General features: G+C 35.3%; 1 protein-coding gene across 6 annotated transcripts in view; it reads left to right on the forward strand.

Moving 5' to 3' along the window:
* AHI1 (Abelson helper integration site 1) overlaps positions 1-19,545 on the forward strand; it is a 90,562-nt gene that overhangs the window by 61,817 nt on the left and 9,200 nt on the right. For 5 of the 6 annotated variants that reach the window (XM_014248345.2, XM_005518378.3, XM_088053626.1 and 2 more), the window contains exons 20-23: positions 4,174-4,232; positions 9,606-9,671; positions 11,972-12,134; positions 13,557-13,657. In XM_014248345.2, the coding sequence (XP_014103820.2) occupies positions 4,174-4,232; positions 9,606-9,671; positions 11,972-12,134; positions 13,557-13,657 (389 nt within the window). Of the gene's footprint in view, positions 1-4,173; positions 4,233-9,534; positions 9,672-11,971; positions 12,135-13,556; positions 13,658-19,545 lie in introns of those variants that run through there. The other variant, XM_088053629.1, reaches the window with a different exon arrangement.

Raw genomic sequence — 19,545 nt, forward strand, 5'->3', positions numbered from 1 at the left:
TAACTACACTGTGTTGTAAGAGACCATGATATAATTCATAAGAATGTCTGCAGTAAGAAACACCATTTCCTAGAGGCATTGTTTATTTTCATGTCTTCCAGGATTTTTTGTGGGTTTTGGGACATTAGCAATTTATGTAAACCTAAAGTAAAACTCAGTTAAAAATAGAATAATGTGTAGCTACAGTAGGTAAGATTTTTTCTCTCTGCATGCTTTAGAGGTGTTTGCCACAGAAATGTGTGAATATTAAAATATTCCAGTTTTCATAGGTATATATTTGTCCTTTGCGCTGTGATTTTCTGAGAATTTTCCAGGATAAACTTTGAATGCTTTCATTAGCTGTAGATTCTATGTGACTGGAATCTTTAAAGATTCATTATGCTTAAATACTTTTAGTAGTTAAAAAATTAATTTATCAAGATCTTTTCAGAAAGCGAGAAAAAGCCTTCTTCTGAAAAGTTCTTTAAAACAGGAGTTCTTTCTGTAATGAATGTTCTCTTGCCCTTTTTTAAAAGAGCATTTTTTCACAGAAACATTTCACATAGGGTGGTTATAGACAGTCCAGTAGGATAAGAGTGGAATTATGTGACTCCCTAGAAAGACGTCTTTCCCAATTCTGCCTCTTATGCTATTAATTTAAAACAAAATCACTAAAGATGCTATTATTTAAAATTAACTGTTCTTAATTATTACAAGTACTATTCTGGGGCACTGTTGCTGCTGTCATATAAATTTCTATATAAGTCAAGTCTATTTGATAGTTAACTCATCTACTTAGTGCATTTCAGTCCGACTACTTAGAATTTGATCACCTCACACTGATCTGTATGTCTAGAGCAGAGGGTAGCTTTTCAGTGAAAGCACGCAATAAAAGTGGGGACTTGGTATTACAGCCACATTTTGGACAGGGCAACTGCTTGGCTTCTGGCTTCTTTCCTCTTAGGTTACAGTTATACTGGCAAAGAATAAATTGCCAGAAGTGACCAAGGGGAACTGAGGGTGCCCTTTCAGTTCGCTGTTGGGATTGTACAGGAAACTACCACAGTTTCAGACTCTCTCAAGGCAGGCAGATATACTGTTTTTCAGACCAGTTCTTTGATAAACTCGGGGCATAATTGTAACAGTAGGATTACATGGACCCTAAAGAAGAGCTGTCCTGCTGTTAAATTGTGTTGATGTGAAAATTCTGGTAATTTGAGGTAAAGGATTAGCATCTGTTGTTTTGAGATGACTGATTTGCAGCTAGACTTTAGCAGTAATTTCTCCTAGAAGTAGTATGTTTTCATGTAAAATTCCATGTAAAGCAAACTACTGAAGAATCAATGCAGAGTAATAGGAAATGTAGTAATTCAAATGTTGGTACTTTCATAGGGAAGATTAGCTTCTCGAGATGTATATGATTTTGAAGGTGAAGGCAGCAGATAAGAAAGAAGATTTTTAGAGAGCACAAATAAAACATCTGCATCAGTAAAAATGCTTCTCCATTAGAGGTTCTGAAGCAACGTTAAGATAGGACAGTCTAGATTACCCTGGGTGTTGGGGGTGTTTCGGGCTTGACCTTACAAGGGATTTAATGACCTTTCTATAAGCTCAGACTAAGCGAGAGTCACAGCAGGTCACGGTGTCATGTAGACGTGATTTTTAGATCAACTGGAAATGTCCTTCTGGAATCCAGACCTCAGTTTCAATATAGTAGTTGAAAAGCGTGTACAGCCTGGATGAGAGAGAACCAAAGCAAGCACTGCTGAGGCTGTTAGTCACACCTGCTTGATGTCATTTACATGCTTCATCAAGCATGGAACCATATCAAGCCCATAGCTGTGGAACATTGCTTTAAAATTCCACTGCTTCGTTTGGGGAAGAACGGATGGATATTCACTTGCTTGCTGAATGGAGCTTGTTTTATGAATGAGGAAGATTTGAACAAGTTTTTTTGTTTTGTAAGCTTGGCATTTTTTAATATGATCAATTTGAATGTAGGGGCTACTAAAGGAATGCTTGATAACTATAAACAAGTAACTGATGATGCTGAAGTCTATGGTAACAAATAGGCATGATCACAGAGTATTTGTGCCCAGGTATGCTGTGGTCTGTTTACACCTCAAGCAGAGTAATAGCAATTTTCTGTTTGTTTTGTCTCTACTCATGGAAAACCCTGAGTCTGAACCAGTGACAGCTTCAAGAATTCCATACAGCACTCCTTATATCTTTGAGTTACACATCTGTCTGTCCTGTGCTTGCAGCATAGCAGGTCTGCAGTGTCTTTTATTGGGGCTTAATTGGGAATATTGGTCCAACCATACAGTTTTCACCTGATAAGCAGCTGAATATAGAGGCTGCACAGGAATACTGATGTGCATAAATGTTCAGTCCAGGAGCACTTGGAAGTAATGCGTGTTTTCATTAAAAAAATATGAAGGTCAATGATGTTACTGATAAAAATGCAGATCAATGTTGTTTTTAATTAAAACTTGAATATTTTTCCAGACAAACAATTGTATTTCTCAAATATTTTATATATCTTTTATCTTAGTATGGGTTTGTGTGAGTTGGCACAATACTCCCATGCCCAAATTGGCTGTCTAAAAAAAAAAAAAAATCATGCAGACATTTTATTGGTTTTCAGTTTGTTCATTTTATATTCAAAGACTTGATACAACATGTGTATGTGACAGTATATCTATATGTAGTATCATCTCTGTAGCATCTGGTTTTCTGACTTTATAAGTGTGTAGATAACAATATTGATAGAAGTAACATCCCCACTGGCTTTTGGTTAGTGCTGAACAGTGTCTTAGCAAATAGCTTATTTGAAAAAAGATTGCCTTCAGGACTACTGTCTTTAAGTATGGGTTGAATTCAGAAAATGGTTTACATTCTCATCTCTTCCTTCTTCTTAAAAGAGGTGGAAAAAAATTAATAAAAGCAAAGTAAGCCTTTCAAAATAAAGTCTTTCAGAATTTATACAAGATTTTTTGAAACTGTTAAGATCAAAATCTTTAAATTCATACATGAAGCAGAATGATCCATTATTGCATGTTTTTAGGATTTCTCACAAGCAAGAGATTAGTTACATACAAATTTTCAGGAGCATGGTTTAACTACAGTTTTTTTAGCTTGAAACTTTTATTCTAGTTAGAAATACCAAAATATCTTCATGATTGAACATTTATGAGTAAATCTGTGAAAGTCTAAACTACTAGGCTTTAGAAAGTATACTGTAGGTGGAGTTGTGCAAGTTTCCTTATGGAGCTCTGCCAGTACACGGGAATCTGAATCTGAAAAGTCCTCTTTATTCAGATACTGGACTCCTCAAAAGCAGGTTTTTTGTGTAGCAAATGAAAATGAGTTTTCTGAACTCATTTTTCTTTAAAAACAAAACTTGTTTCAAAGCTAGTGTCTCACAGAGAAAATCCAGTGAGCTTAACTCTGTGTTGCCTGGCATTTCTGTACTTGAGAAACTGTTCTCCAGTGAAGCGGTAGTATTTTTCACTGTCATGTTCAACGATTTTCCAATTTTTTCTATCTTTTCTTTTTAAGATGTTTTCTTAAGTATACAGCTGAGGAGACCAATAACAAAAAGATAAATCCATAGATGATAAAAGGATTTTCCTGAGCTTAGTAGTTAACATAATAGTCTGAAAAGAAAAGAATTTACAAGTACTTGTTCAAGTGTGCTGTGTAGAGAGTGAATAAAATAAACAGCAAGATGTGTTGTGATAGGAACTCAGATGATCAAAGGGGACTACTGAATAGGAATAGTTATTCTTTCAGATAAAATAAGGAAGTAATTCCTTTGTGAGTTTTTGTGATCATTTCTGTTGGAAAACTTTGTATGCATTACTTGGAAATTCAATGAAGAGAAAAGCAATACAGCCTAGATAATAGTGTCAGCTTTGAGCACGAGGTGGCATGTGGACATAGCTTGAGCTACTTCTCCAAATCATTTGAATGGAAATATTGGATTAGTTAACCTTGTGTCAGGTCTGTTAGTTAAATAAACCCTCCAACTGTTCCTGACTGAAGGATGCATAGTTGAGACCGAAAGATGCTGCTGCTTTTCATTAGAATTTTGTCAAACATACCCTGCTAACATAATGATTTTAAAATAAAATGGTTTATTCGATGGAAAAGGATAACAAGCAAAAAATTCACAGCCTTTTCTTTTCACAGGGTGCTTCAGCCCAGTAGGAAATCCTCTTAGTCAAACACTATTGGGTAGACTACAGAAGGTAAGGGATTCTCTCTTTGCATTTTTTTTAAATTGATGTTTAACTATAAAATGTCATTATTCACAAGTTCTCATTGTAGAGAGGTGTTTTTTTTATCCTGTCTTTATTCAAAAAAGAGGTATCTTCAAACCAATTGTCTACAGGGCCAAATTAGCTTATGCTGTGACCAGCTGGTAGTGAGATCAGTTATCTGCAAATCAAAAGCTTTATATTTTTTCATGCTTTAATTTTTGTTGTTTAGAAATAAAATAAAATCACACTCACATGTTTTTTTGTTTTTACTAAGAAAACAGGCATTGATGAGTAGCTGAGAGAAAAGCTAAGACAGTAACTTGGAATGAAACTCTCATTGCAGCACCATGTTTTCATTGTTTACTCATACTTCATCTTTTTGTAACAAGTTAAATCACAGCTATCCTCTGTTTACTTATTTGCTTATCTATTAAATATTGATTGTAAGCTTCTCCTAATTATATTCATCCTTTTCTTGATTTCTGGTTTCCTGATCACCTTAATAAAAATCCAACAAAATCTGTAAATGCCATTAATTGCAACTATACATTTGATGAACCTGTATTCACAAAATGTGTGGAGAAACTAGTGAAGAGCAAGTGGTGCTTCTGAATACTGAACGTGTTTGTGTCTCCAAGCTGGGCCTGTTGTACTGGAGATGTTAATCCTCCTGCTCCCATGGACAGAATGCCATGGTTGAATATTCTGTTGTAATTGCACTAATTTTGATTATTGACAGAAATGTTATAAATGGACATAAATTAACATGAGTCATTTATATCTGTTTTACAGTTTCAGTTTGGGGTTTTGTTTGGATTGCTTTAGGATTTTTTTGACCTACATTTTTTAACAGAATCTGTTAGTTGTGGAAGTCTTGTAAGATAAACAGGATTTACTAAGAAATTTTGAAGCGTGATTTTATGTTGATTTTGTGTTAGTTGCTAGATGATTCCTGTTTTCATGTTTTCAAATTTTTAGCCATCAATACGTAATTTTTTAGGGAAAAATACATATTGTTCAACCAGTACTGTTGTGTTCTCCACCACAGCAAGCCTGATAAACATTTGCAGGACCAACTATTTTGCAAAATAGAATCTCTTAGAAGTAGTACCTCTGCTAGGTAACAGCTAATTTAAAATAGTTTTTTCTGAGAGGGCTGAATTAAGTTTTTGAATATAATTTTTACTTCTGTTATAAGCATATTAATATATATAAGTGCAGGTTAACCGAGTAATTAATATCAAAAACCAGCATTTTTAGAAATGGCAAAATGGTTGAAGAGGTTTTGAATCATTGAAGGAGTTGGAGTATTTCACATGCTTTTGAATTGATCCTTTTCCTTTTTTTCTTTTCTCTTTTTTTTTTTTTAAATCCTTGTAGGTTTTACTGGAGCAGCTGTGTTTGCATTTCTGATTTCTGTTTGTACATTGCAGGTTTCAATAAAGTGCAGCCTGGTACAGTTTTGGTCCTTTCTTCCTCTAGGCAAATTATAGATTCCTGTGCTTATTAAATATTGAAGGGCTTTAATCAAATCAGGATTGTAGTCATCTGAAGCCTAAGGAAGTAACTTTACAGTGTCTACAGACAGATTAATTGACTGAAGGAGAGTTTATCATTCTTGCCAATTGATACTTTTAGCATAATTTTAATTTAGCTATTAATACTAGTATTTGTAGTTCTTTCTCCCATATACTAAATTTGTAGTTAGTTGTTCTGAGCTAGGATCAGAGAACGATAAAAACGTGCTAACAGTATCCAGCTGTTTACTTCTAAGTCTCATCTTACATAGCATTTAATTTAAAACTTCTTCTTAGGGAAGAGACAAGTAAGTAAATCTCTAACCTTTAGGCTCTTAAGGAAGAGGAAAGACAATGGAGCAACAGTAAAATCTCAGATTTATTCTGTAGAATTTTTAAATGTTTTGCGTATCTTTTAAGCCAACCAAGGGTTTTCAGTCAGGCTCTTTAAGTTAATTTCTTATTCTTTCTTCTTTAAAAAAAACTAATCAAGAAACCCAAAAGCAGCAACAAAAGAAGTCTATGAAAGCAGCCTCAGAATATTGGCTATTACACACTTAGGCACAGATTTACTGGACAGACAAGAGAATCTGTAACACACGTTCCTTGTGTCTTTTCTGGGGTGTTTGCATAGGCAATACTCCCAGTTTCTCTTACACTGCATCAAATAGCAGGTATAGCAGGGTGGAGTGGAGGGAAGCAGTGCTACTGTGAAACATCCAGGAAATAGATATTCTTCTTCATGTCCCTGAGTCTGTCACTGAAGGGAAAAGGAGGGAGGGGGACTTTGGCCCCGTGTGCATACACAATGGGGTTCACCCTGGTATGTGTAGGGTTTGCCTAAAATGAATGTTAGAAAAGCTTATTTTCCAAGAGTTATTATTAAGAGTTAATGGCTAATTAGAAGTGGGACTTAATCTGTATGTTTATTCTGTTACAATGAATATGTTTACATATAAGGAAGAAGTATATGAAACTATATGAATCTTAGACTTTTTTTTTTCTTTAAATTTTGATATTGTGGTAACTGAAGTGTATTGGTTCAATAGTAGGAGTTAAATTCCTGAGATTTTTACAGAAAAGGCAGCAATAAGATACCACTTGTTCTTTCTCAGCACTTCTTCTCCTAAGGGAATGAGCGCTATATAATGCCCAAACCCTGTTGGCCACTATGTCTGCATCAAAAAAACAAAACCTCCATTTGAGCAGTCACTGAAATTGACCTGCTGAAAAGAAGACATGAACATTTTAATTAGGGCTACTATCAGGAATCCATAAAACTTGATATAACAATGTATCGAGTTACTCTCAGGTGCAATGTTCTCTTTTGTATCAGCATCTTGAAACATTTTTGTTTGGCTTTGAGTTTGAAATGTCAAGGGTATCTAAGTGGGTTAGTCATGGATAACCAGTGTGATAAACCATGGTCTAGAAGGCTGCATCAGCTGATGGATTTATTTATCTTTCTTTGAGGATGGTCCTTAAAGCTGAAAGCTCCTAACAGCTTTGTTCAACCACAATCAGTGTGACATGGCAAGCTTTTTCAGCAAGCATTTTGTTTCTGTTCCTCACAGATGGTCTGCCTCCCAAAAAGACCAACTCCTCAGAATATAGCTATAGCTTCACATCTGTTCCAGTGCAAGAAAAGGATTAGCTAGTTTCCATCCTGCATGAAAAAAATGAGACATTAATATTGTATTAAGAATGATGTATTCATACCATTCAGCATGCCTGATGCTTTTTTTAAATCCTGAAAACATGCCTTAATCTTGTGACATGGCATTTAAAAAACTGATGAACGGCCTTCCTAAGCTAGTTTTCGTTGGGTGTTTCTTGTGGTGTAACTGGTACTTGGAACTATTTGAGGAATGGCTCAGCACTACCTGAGGGATGGCACAGCACACCGGAGGCAGCCTGGAGTTGCTGTGTGTGTGGTAGGCAGCCATGGCAATTGCCCTGGACAGCTGGGGGTGGAGGTGTGTGCAGCTGATGACGTACTCAGAGTACCTCTTTAAGAGGCACCTCTTTGGATTGTTGTTGCTGTAAAAGTTTAAGGCAGAGTCTGAGAAAATTCAGCATAGTCTCAGGGTGACTCATAGATGTTAGCTTGTTATTTCCACACAGCTTGCTCTCTTTGAGCTGTTCTTGAGTGTTTGAGAGCCACATAAATACCTTATTAAAAAAAGAGAGACAGACAGATTGAGACACAATAATGGGGCAATATGAGTACCTGAACTAGATACCTAAATAATACTGCTAATAATTCTGATGAATCATTTTTGAGCAACAGGAGGCACTCCCATCCCACAGGCTAAGCACATTGCCTGCACAGTTCTCTTAACCTTGAGAATGGAAAATGACAATTAGCTGAAACCTGAACAGCAGTACTGACTACCAGTAGACCACTGAACAAGCAGCGTACTCTGAACTGCAGCTCCACCAGTCTTTGTTCAAAATTTGTTTGTCAAATCAGGCAGTTACACTTTTTTTTTTTTTTTCCTTTTGTGCATGTACATAATTATTCAGAACTCTTTAGGTGGTAGGCTTAGATGTTCTGGTAGATGATAAGAACTGAGTGCAAGTGTTCGCTTTTACACTGAGTTCGTCTCTAACTGCTGTGTGTGTCTGTAACTACTGTGGCAGTACCAAAACAATCTGGAGACTGGATAGAGTCCAGATAGTCAGTGATTTCTTTCCCACATGGGATAAGCGCAGCTAAATTATGAAAAGAACACTGAGGGCAAGAATCCCTGTTCTCAAGAATGGCATTTATTCTTCTGAGGATTTGTAAGGATTTTCTCTGTAATTTGTAATGATGTTCCTTGGACCACCATAATAAAAAGTAAAAGAATCCTAAAACATCGAAAATAAAAAGAACAATACACTTTAGATATATTTTTTAAAAGCAGAAGAGGAAAAAGTTAGTGTAAAAGATATATAAAGGAGTGGCTGTAAAATATGAGAGAGATTAAATATGTTGGATTAAAATTTTCAGATTTGAATGGTTATAATGCAGTATATCTGTTAGAGGTGGAAATGTTTACTTCACAAAGCACACATTTGATGCTTCTAAAATATTATGATTGCTGTGTGTAATTGTGTAATATTTCTATTCTGTATGGTAGTGTGTATCCTGTGTATCCTTTGATGCACACAAAATCAAGGGGAAATTGGTTTCCCTTTTGTGAAGATAGACCATTGAAAAAAAAATAAAGTAATACCAAGAAAGGCCTTCCAGCTCTTCCTTTCTTTTCCCTAGTTTGTTGTTCCTCTGCTATTTTTTAATAATTTTTCTATTCTAAATCTTCTTTCAGCTTAAGCATTTGATTATTTTACAGAAATACAATTTTTTAAGGTACAGGCTTATCCTGATTATTACAAGATATACCTACTATTCTTTTGAATTCATTGAAAGTCTGTAGAGCAAGTGGTAAGGACAGAACATTCAGAATTAAAGTACTGGTGATTAAGACCAACCTAAAATTCTCTATTATATGGAAGTGACATCTTTTGTGTAGTGGTTCAGAAGTAAAGTTCACTCCAACAACTTCTTAAATATCTGCTGTAGTGTTTGCAATGCAAACAAGCTTGGACTGCATACTCATCAGTCCAGTTGTGTCTTTAGTGTGGTGTACATACTTGAAAAATTTAGTATCTTTTTCTAAACATCTACCAGCCAATAGCCAATATTACTCAGTGTTGCTTAACATCACTTCTGCTTTTTCTTTTTTGAAAAAAGCATTTTGTTGCAGATAATTCATATTGTCTTACAGGAGAAATGAAAATACAATCATAGTTTAGCAAAATGCTTCATATTAAAACTTGAAACAACTTACTCTTCTAGAATGAGGACAGCCTGACTGCATTGGGAGTGGGAGGAGGAAACAGTTGTCCATCCAGGCAAGAGACAGTAAGTGTTATGTAATTTTTTTTGCAATATCTTCTGTACCTGTTATACTGTATCTGCTTTTGAAAGCATGCCCTTTTTTTTAGCACAATCCCAAGGAAATTTTTTTTTCAACTGTAGATTTTGTAGTTCTTACAAAGAGGTTCATAACTGTAAAACTACACTTCTGGATTTATATCAGTATTGAAAAACAATTTCGCAACATTTTCTTGAATATAGGTTTTTTATTTTTTGCTTGAACTTTAAGCCAAATTGAACTTGACAAATCTCTGAATTTCAAACCAGAAAAGAAGTCCATTGCTTTAGGTGTAATTGTGAGTGGTTTACATTCTTCTTTGGTTCTGAGGTGCATTTCTTATATCCTGTTTTGGTCATTTTCCTGATCATATGTTTGCAGAGAATATAATGGCAATTTCCACATTTTATTTAAATTGTCATGCTTACTAAACCAGTTGTATTACAGAATGCATTGGTATATTAATTTCTTTTTTCTGAGAGACAGATGGTGGGACTTGCTTGATTGGTTTGAACTGTTTGTGGCAGTTTCCATGTGACTGAATTTTTGTAATTTTTTTCAAAAAAACACATTTGCACCAGAAGTATCTTGCAAAAGACACTGCAAAACCAAGTAGTTGTTACTCTGCCTTTCATTGTTTTTCATTCTGCCAAGTAATTAGTGTTGCATTCCTATATTCCTTTTTGGGTTTTGGACTTTTTTTACCTTAAGTGACCTCACAGTTTTCATGAGATTGTCACTTAACTGAAATGGGCACTGTTAGAACACATCTTAGTGGACATGTTCATGGTTCCCAATAGTGTGGTTTAATTTTGTTCTGTTCTACAGTTCATATTTCTGTACTCTCAACATCACCTGTAATTACTGTTAGTTTTCCTAATGCAGGGAGGAGAGTTATGATAAAACACATTTCATGGTTTAAATTCTCTATGTAAATTCAGCACTACTTTATGCATATTTAGGTAAATTTCCTGTCTACTGAAAACTATGCTGATACTAATTCTTTGGTGCTGACCAGCTCACAAATTGCCACATAAAATTTACAGTGGTAGAATCACTTCCATTTTTTCCCATTCATAGCAGATTTAATCTGTTTAATTGGTGACATGGAACTATGAAAATACAAGTGTCATTTGCTATATTTTTATAGACAAAACTCGCAGGTGATCTTGCTCAGAGCAGAAATGCAAATATAAAAAACACTGTAGAATTCAGCAGTCTTAAAATTTAAATGCATGCATGAGTAATAAAAAACAAGGTTTTTTTTTCCTATCTGTATCATGATAACTTTGTTGTCTCCTTCAATCCCGTTAACCATCCTATTGCTCCTAATGGTCCCTGTTTCTGACCTCTACTTACAATTTTGTAGAGGAATATGAGGTGAAAATTGTAGGTAGGGAAGCAGCATTCTGTGTGTAAAATAGGTCATAATTTTGCTCTTCACTTATGATGAGGGAAGTGAGTAATTCCCTTATTCTTTCAGTTCATTTGTTTTCCTTTCATGTGTTTCTGCTCAGAGTTCCCTAGGACAGATTTTTGTTCATAGAGCATAGAAAATAAATAAGAAATTGTTATTTTTGTATTCAGGATAGAAAGCAGGCTTCTGGTAGTTTATTATATGTAGTATACATGCTCCTGATGACTGTTAGTACTCTTTTTCATAAAACTATAGCTGCACTGAATTTCACCGTCAAAATAGATTTATTATGTGAAATGGAATATAAAAGTATTTTTGCAGATATTCATAAGATTTTATATCCAAATGCTTATTGCTAAAAAAAACAAAATAAATGAAAAAAAAGAAAAGAAAAAAAGAAAAAACAGAGAGATCAAAGCAAAACTTTGCAATGTCTTTTTGTATTAAATTTTTTCTTGGATAAAGCTGTCATACTGTTGAAGTATTTATTCAAACACATATGCTTCATGAGCACACAGAGAATGGGATCTGAAGGTGGTATAACAATTCTGAGAAAGTGACTGTATGAAGTTTTTTTTCCCTTTTGCTTCACAAGCAAATTGCTTATAAAACTAACAGCTGCTGTTTTGAAGCTAATCTTAGTGAATTGAATGTTCTTAACCATTTCTGCAATCCCACAGTCCTTTATCTTGCCTCTCCTGCTGCTTTCCCACCACCCCTGATCCCATTAGCAAAACTTGAGGCAGCCTCAGCTTTTACCAAAGTGCAGCTTTGGTTTCAGCTGCTTTTCTGCAAGAGGAAGTGAATGTTGCGCTTTTTTCTCTGTGGCATGGTTGTGATAAAGCTGTGGTGTTCTTATCTCTCTTTTAGGTAGTGGCTCTTTATGACTACACAGCGCATCGATCAGATGAGCTAACCATCCATCGCAGTGACATTATCCAAGTGTTATACAAAGATAATGATAACTGGTGGTTTGGCAGCCTAGCAAATGGACAGCAAGGCTATTTTCCAGCTAATTATGTGGCTGGTGAAAGTAAGTTTACTGCTGTCTTCCTGGTATACCGGTGTGGGTTTAACTGATGCACCAAGATTTTACCATGCTGTTCTGCTTATTGTTCTGAAGATAGGAATTTATGTAGTACACACGTGGCATAATGATGACTTATTGTGGTGCAAAAACTGTATAAAGTTAGCTAACCATTGCACTTGGTTAAGCATTTCAGCTTATGGAATAAGTCAGCTTATTACTGACTTGATTATCTGTCAGCTGGGTTGGTCCCTTGTCTCTTCTAACGCAAAGCCACCTAATTCAGGTCCCAGCTTGGCAGTGTTTTAGGACACATCAGAGCATTTTGCAAACATCTTGGGGTTTTTCTTAGGCAATTTCCATTAAATCTAGCTTCTGTATAAACTCTTAATTTTTCGCCTGCTCTAATGAAGAATGTTCAGTTCCCAAATATCTGGATTTCAGTATGAAGTTTTAAAAGAACAGTAATGGTTAAATCTGCAAGCAAGCATTGAACTTGATACCAGGTCCTTTTCATTAAAACAGTTTTGATTAAACTGATACAGACAAGCCTAGATGAATTTGAATAAATAATATAGGAATCATCCTATTTAATCCACTGCTGTAAAGATGCTCGGTGTCCTGGCAGTTGTAAATACTCAAGCTTGTGGACACAGCATGTGGCTGCACACTACAAGAAATTCATTTGCCTTCCTAAACTATCAAACTATAAGTTATACTGGTATTTAGAAATATTTTAACCCAACATTTCTCAAGATGGTTTCTCCCATTTTTTAGTTCCTCCCTATTTCTTTGAAGGGAAATCTAGTATTTAAGCCTCTTTCCTAAAAAACACTTCCACATAACAGTGTGCTCACTTGATGAGGTTAATTAAAGTTAGATTTACTATGCCCTTCCCTATTGTCCTCTCCTTGTACATCCTGTGCATTTTGCCCTGCCTTTCCTCCTTGCAAGCTAACCCCGAGAGAAGTCTGAAGGAGGAGTCTTCAGTGAGATCCTTAAAGAAATGTTCTGAAAAACAACAACAAAAAAAACCTAAATAAACTTTCTGAGGCAGTTGACCAACTGTGAAAAAAAAATCTCTGTTAAATAATTTACTATTGCAGTTGATGATAATTTTATTGAATCAAAAACAATGTGTAAGATTTGTTAAGTATCAGCTGCTTCCTAATGTATGGACTTTGTTCTTAGGTAAATGTTTGAATGCTTTTGTACAATAACCAATATATAAATCACATTTAAATCTAAACTTGCTAGTATAAATAAAGGTTAAATGAGAAATTTTCATAAATTCTCAAACAACATTTGCCTTCAAACGTTTTTCACCTGTTTTTGTTCATATCCTGTTTTTGACTAGATTGTAATATCATGGTGGTTCACAAATTCTTTCGTAGTCTAATAATGGCGAATTATGGTTCCTCTTTTCAGAAGAATATGAAGAACAATCTTCAGGATTAGTACCAGATTCTGCTCCTCTCCTACCAGAAGGACCAACAGAAACAGAGGAAGGTTCTCTGACACTAGCTAAGGTAATAATTTGAGAAGGAAGGATTCTGTAAGTAGTGGTAGGTTGTCTTTTGTGTGCCACATGGACTGTGTTAATTTTTGATTTTTATGTAAAAAATTCTTATGTGTAGATCTCATTCCAGGCAAGCAGGTGTATTTTCAACAGAAGTTTAATATTTATCTTTTGCAGAATTGGTTGCTCCATGATGTGGCAATTAAATATCCTGCTTACTTCCACCATTGTAATGAGTGGCAAATCCCCCATTGACTCCAAGTTTACACAAGTTATGTGTGTGTAAGCATTCCTGTTTCTGTGATTTTTGTTAGTCAGAATATACAGTATGTAGAGAAGAACAAAGAAACAAGGCTCTGTTTTTAGTCAAAGAAAAAACAGACATTTGATTTTTATGGACTGGGGTTTTTTTCCCCTGAATTTTAGAGATTCCGCTATATGCAAAGCAGGCCAATTGATTCTCACTTCTCCAGGGGACTAGAAACTTTACATGTTTGTGTTCCCCTTCTGTGAAGTAAGATTGATGATTGTCTTAAAATATGGGATCTCTTCTAGAAAAAAAAAAAAAAGTAATAAAAATTAGTTCAACAACTGTTAGAATTTAAGAAATTTTTATTTCAGAATGTTTGTATCCTTAATAAATGTACTTTCCACAACTGTTCATTTACTGAAATTGTACTAAGACAACTACTTTAAAAATGTTGTTCAAATTTCTTTCAGATTATTTGACTTTTCCATGTACTTTTCTAAAATTGAATCTAACATTTTGTGTCTGATTTGGAAGACTCTAAGCATAGTAACCCTGTGTTGCTTAGTTACAACTTTTCGGGGATTCTTCTCAGGTGATTCATCTAATCTTTGCTCCATAGTGTATACCATCATAGAATTATTTAGGCTGGAAAAGACATTGCAGTGTTCAAGGTAAAAACATTCAAGACTATTTCTATTGACATTTTTTGTGCTGCTTCTGTTTTTAGTAGGTGAATATAGAGAGGTAGCATTTAATAAATTACTGAGTACAGATTACTCATTTGGTAATCTTGTTGAAGCCAGCTGTCTTCTTGAAGCCAACTGCTATAAATGGAATTACTAAGTGTTTTGTTCCTAACTATACTTAAAAAATGGAATTAATCACTACACTGAGTAGTAGTAGTTAATCTGAAGTATCCTTTACCTCTTTGTAGCTGAGAATATCCTAGCCAAACCATTGTCCAGGAAAGACAAGGGTGCACTACTTCCAGATACTTCTGTAAAGACAGACTAGAATAAATATAGGAAAAATTACATTACTGAAGATTGGTTTAATTTATTGTCTACATGGCTAGGGGCAAGGAGGATGTTGTTGTAATCACCCAGTTTCACTCATACCTGGGATTAGAAGAGAGAGAAGCACTGAGAATACCTATTGTTATTAGACTTGGTTATTGTTACCCATATATTTTTTAGTGTTTTAATCTGGTAGGAATCTAGTCAATTTACTATATCACAATGCTTTCATGTTCACCAACTATTGTTACTAACCTTTGCAACCCATATGTTTTATTGAGCTTTGTGAGAAGCAACATTTGATTCATTTTGATTGCTTAGAATTTCTCAAGTGTCTATGGTTGACATATTTTTCTAACACTAGTTTTTGTATTACTAGTAGTACTTGTTTTAGTAACACTCAGTTTTAATAATATGTAATTAAAATGTTCTTTACTTGAATTCTGCTTGTACCTTGAGTTAAATTAACTACATATTTAATAACTAGTTGGAGTTTTGTAGCAGTCTACAGTAGTAGTACTACTGTAGTACCTACAGACATAAGAAAGACATAATGAATCAAATGTACAGTAACAGTCCAAAACCAAGCAAATACATTGCTTATCATCTTGCACAGCAGCCAAGGGCAGTACAAAATTGTACAGAGTCTAGAGGAAAGTTATGAAACAGGTCCTGGAAAAAAATTGTATAAGGAGATATATGAGATTAAATGAGCAAAGAATGAGCACTGGAGAGAGCATACAAAGTAGTACCTGGTGTGAAGTCAATGCACTCTTCTTTCTTTTACTTTTCTTTCCTTCTGCTGTTAAACAAGATCCGTGAGCATTAAGCTGGAATGGAACACACCTACTATCAGTAGAAGGCAATTTTTTGTTTATGCCATGCTTAGTTACCTTGGTGAACTCAGCTACTACAAGACACTCTTCAATGTGTGTACTTAGGGATTAATTGCTTTAATAACACGTTCTAGGCTGAGGCAATGGCTGAGATTTCAAAAGCATCAGAATGACTGGGAAACACAATGTGGAGGATTATTTTTAATTTCAAGTCACATCAGCACCGTATAAACCATCAAGAAGAGAGCGAGTTGAACCAAATGATGAATCAAATCTCTGTAAGACTTAGGATGCATAGAAGTATAATAGGTTTACAAAAGCTGCAGAGTTCTATGTAGAAGAAACAATTTGTCATTCAGCTGTTTACTAGAATGAATGAAAGCTGTACAGGGTTTTGGCTTTAGGCAATACTAGAGACTTCGGAGACAAAACTGCTAAGATGACCACTGAAGGGGCTCATCGGTTATGGCAGTTCCTGTCTTGCAGCAGTGACACAGCAACTTTTTCTTCCTATCCCTTTCATTTTTTTTCAGTACAAAACCTGATGAAGGGAAATGCCAATTTCCTTTATATGGGAAATAAGTAAAACTATTACTTTGTAAAACCCTGTGTTTTTTTGGGTTTTTTGGTTGTTTGGTTTTTTTTTTGCTTTGGAAGAAAAGCTTTTATTTTTTAATCCAAAAATATTTATTGAGTAAATAAATAAGTTGTTACTTTAGTTGACATGAGCAGGAAAATATAAATGAATATTTTAGTTGTTTGTTTTTTGGATGCAAGCATATTTTCCCAAATATTTAGTTATACCTAGGTCTGCTATATCTGTTATTCTTTCTGGGGTTTTTTGAGGATTAGTCAAATGTTTAGCATTGTTGAGACTTCAAAACTGTTGCTGTGAAAGTCATCCTAGTAATTACTTGTGAGATTTTGCTACTGTTCAAGACTAAAAAAGGCACTTTAAATGCTGACTATGGTCTTAATTACTGAGAATACCAGATAGTCTAATTAAGAATTGCTTTCCAACTGCAGATATTACACATGCATATCTAGCTAATTGTCAGAGCTTTATGAGTGAATAAAATGGAATTATTAACATTAGAAGAGGATGTAATACTTAAGATCCAATATTAATCTTTGCAAATAATTTTTTGAAAAGCTTTAGTTCAAAGAACTTTCTTTCAAAATACTTTCTGCCATCAGTTTTGCATTCATAACATAGTAATTTTATGCAAACCTTGTTTTCCTGCCTTATGAGTTACTTAACTCCTGAGCCACAAAATTAGGTCATAATCATCTTAAATTACAACATGCATGTAAACTGCCAATAGAAATTTCATGGAGTGAAGTTCTCACTGCACTGGTGAAGAATTCCAAGAAATAGAGATGGATTTATCATCTGGCTACTGCAGTTGATGTGTCGTTTTCAGGTTCCATAAGATGAAGGTGGAAGGGACGGGAATTCAGATAGGGTTCTACTAGAAACCAGAATGTGGGTTTTGCAAAATTTTGGCCAATCAGAAATGTTTCAAAGTCAATAGAGTGTCTTTTTTTCTTTTTTCCAGAAATTTTCTACTGGCTATAGGATCTGGTGGACATTTTTTATAATTCAGTGGCCTGCCACTCACCATATGAAATACATGTAACTGGATTCTGAATATTAAATATGCAATGCCATGTTACATGAGAATACTAGGAAGTAGTAATAGACAAAACAATACATTTAAAACTTCCATTAAAAGTGTAGGAAGGTATTCTTTCTGGTATATTTATCTTTGGAAAATGATGCCAAGATGTAAAATAGAAAAAAAGAAAAGGCTTACTGGCAAGAACCACATTATTATTGCACAATTTGAATAATCTACCCAAAGGTCATCAAAACTTGATTCCATGTATATTTAAACAAAGTTAGGGATTATCACTGTTCACATAAATAATTCATGGTCTCACTCTTCTTCCCCTAGAGGAGGTTGTTGTCAGACTTCGTGAATACTTAGCCCAGTGTGTCTGAAACTAACCTGCCAAGCAATTGATGCTTTTTCCCTGGGCTTGAGCTATTTACATGTGGGTGATTTTGTGGGCTTAAAACTTATTTATTGAATCTAAAAATTTAGAAAGCATGGATAGCTTGTTCCATATTTCAAAAATAAGCTAGAAATTTTTCTATTAGTTTCATCAAAAGCTTTTATTTTATTGTTTGTACTGTTTCTATTTTTTCCATTCTCCAACCTTTCGTCGGGTTACTGGGGGACACTTCAGAGACTGATTATCTTTTAGGAGGAGGAGGGGGAAATAGGAAGATGTTATTATGCTGATGAGGGAAACACTAAGAATTAGTACAATAAAACCCTTGCAGTGAATAGAGCTGAAGATTTTTGACACATCATGAAGTGTGTTCATTTTCAAGGTTCAGAGAGATAGCACATACGAAAAAAGTGTTTTTCAATTGAAGTAGAATGTATTATAGTTTAGTTCATAATTCTGGGCTTCATTCCTAGCTAATATGATTACAGGTCTCTCTTTCTGAAGGTATTGACATCTGGGCTGAAAGAAACAATGCTTTTCTAGAGTCAATCTGCAAAGCTACTGTGTAGTCTTCCACATAAATTGTTAAATAGCATTATAAAATAGATATATCTTTAAAAATTCTACTTTTGAAGTAGTAATGACTTTGATTATTCTTTAAGAAATCATTCATCTAAAGGAAGTGTTACTATGGCACCATTTATGAGGAATGGGCCATTTTTCTTAATCTTTACCCAACATTAATGTATTTTAGCTTTTGAGTTCTTTAGTTTCCTATTTCTTGGTACTCTGTTTTTCCTTTAAAATGCAGTTTGTACTGCTCAAGATAAAATCATAGCATGTGAAGGGGTTGGAATGGACCTTAAAGTTCATCTAGTCCCAACTCCCTCTGTCATGGGCAGAGATACCTCCCACTTGACCAGGTTGCTCAAGGCTTTATCTGACCTGGCTTTGAACACTGGCAGGGTTGGGGCATCCACAGCTTCCTTGGGCAACCTGTTTCAGTGTTTCTCCTCCTTCACAGTAAAAAATTTCCTCTTAATACGTAACCTAAATTTCCCCTCTCTCTGTTTGTACCATTGTTCCTTGTCCTGTCATTACAGGCTGTTGTAGGAATGGTACTCACCAATTCAATGCCCCCACCGAGGCTCTCCCAATCCACACATCATTCACTTGCTCCTGCTTCCTACCTTCTTTCCACTGAGCTAGGATGAGGTTGAGAATTGGAGGCACAAAAGGTGAAGATCCTGGGCTGTGATAAGAAAAATTTACTGTAAACATCAATGAGATAAGGAAATTAACAGTAACATCAGCGATGTGAATCACTCCAAAGATGCTCTCTGTGGAACCTGCTGCAATAAATTAATAACTTGATGGCTTCCCCCCATCAAGTTTCTGACTGGAAGAAATCCTTCTCCAAGAGAATCCTTTTTCCCCCACCCCTGGCAATGATGTGATGTATCACATCTGGATCCTGGCTGTGCCCCTCCCAGCTATTGGACAAAATTTAACCCTGCCTGGGCTGAAATCAGGACACTGAAAAAGAGTCCCTTTCCAGCTTCTCTGTAGGCCCCCGTCAGATACTGAAAGGTTGTGAGGTCTCCATACAACCTTCTCTTCTCCAGGCTGAACAGCCCAAACTTTCTTAGCCTGTCTTTGTAGGGATGGTGCTCCAGTCCTCTAATCAACTTCACGACCCTCCTCTGGACTTGCTCTAACAGTTCCATGTCCAGAACTGGGCACAGCACTGCAGGTGGGGTCTCACAGGAGCAGAGTA

Source organism: Pseudopodoces humilis, chromosome 3 (genome assembly GCF_049639895.1).
Source record: "Pseudopodoces humilis isolate 2021_Gansu_Grassland_sample_001 chromosome 3, ASM4963989v1, whole genome shotgun sequence".
Lineage (NCBI taxonomy): Eukaryota > Metazoa > Chordata > Aves > Passeriformes > Paridae > Pseudopodoces > Pseudopodoces humilis.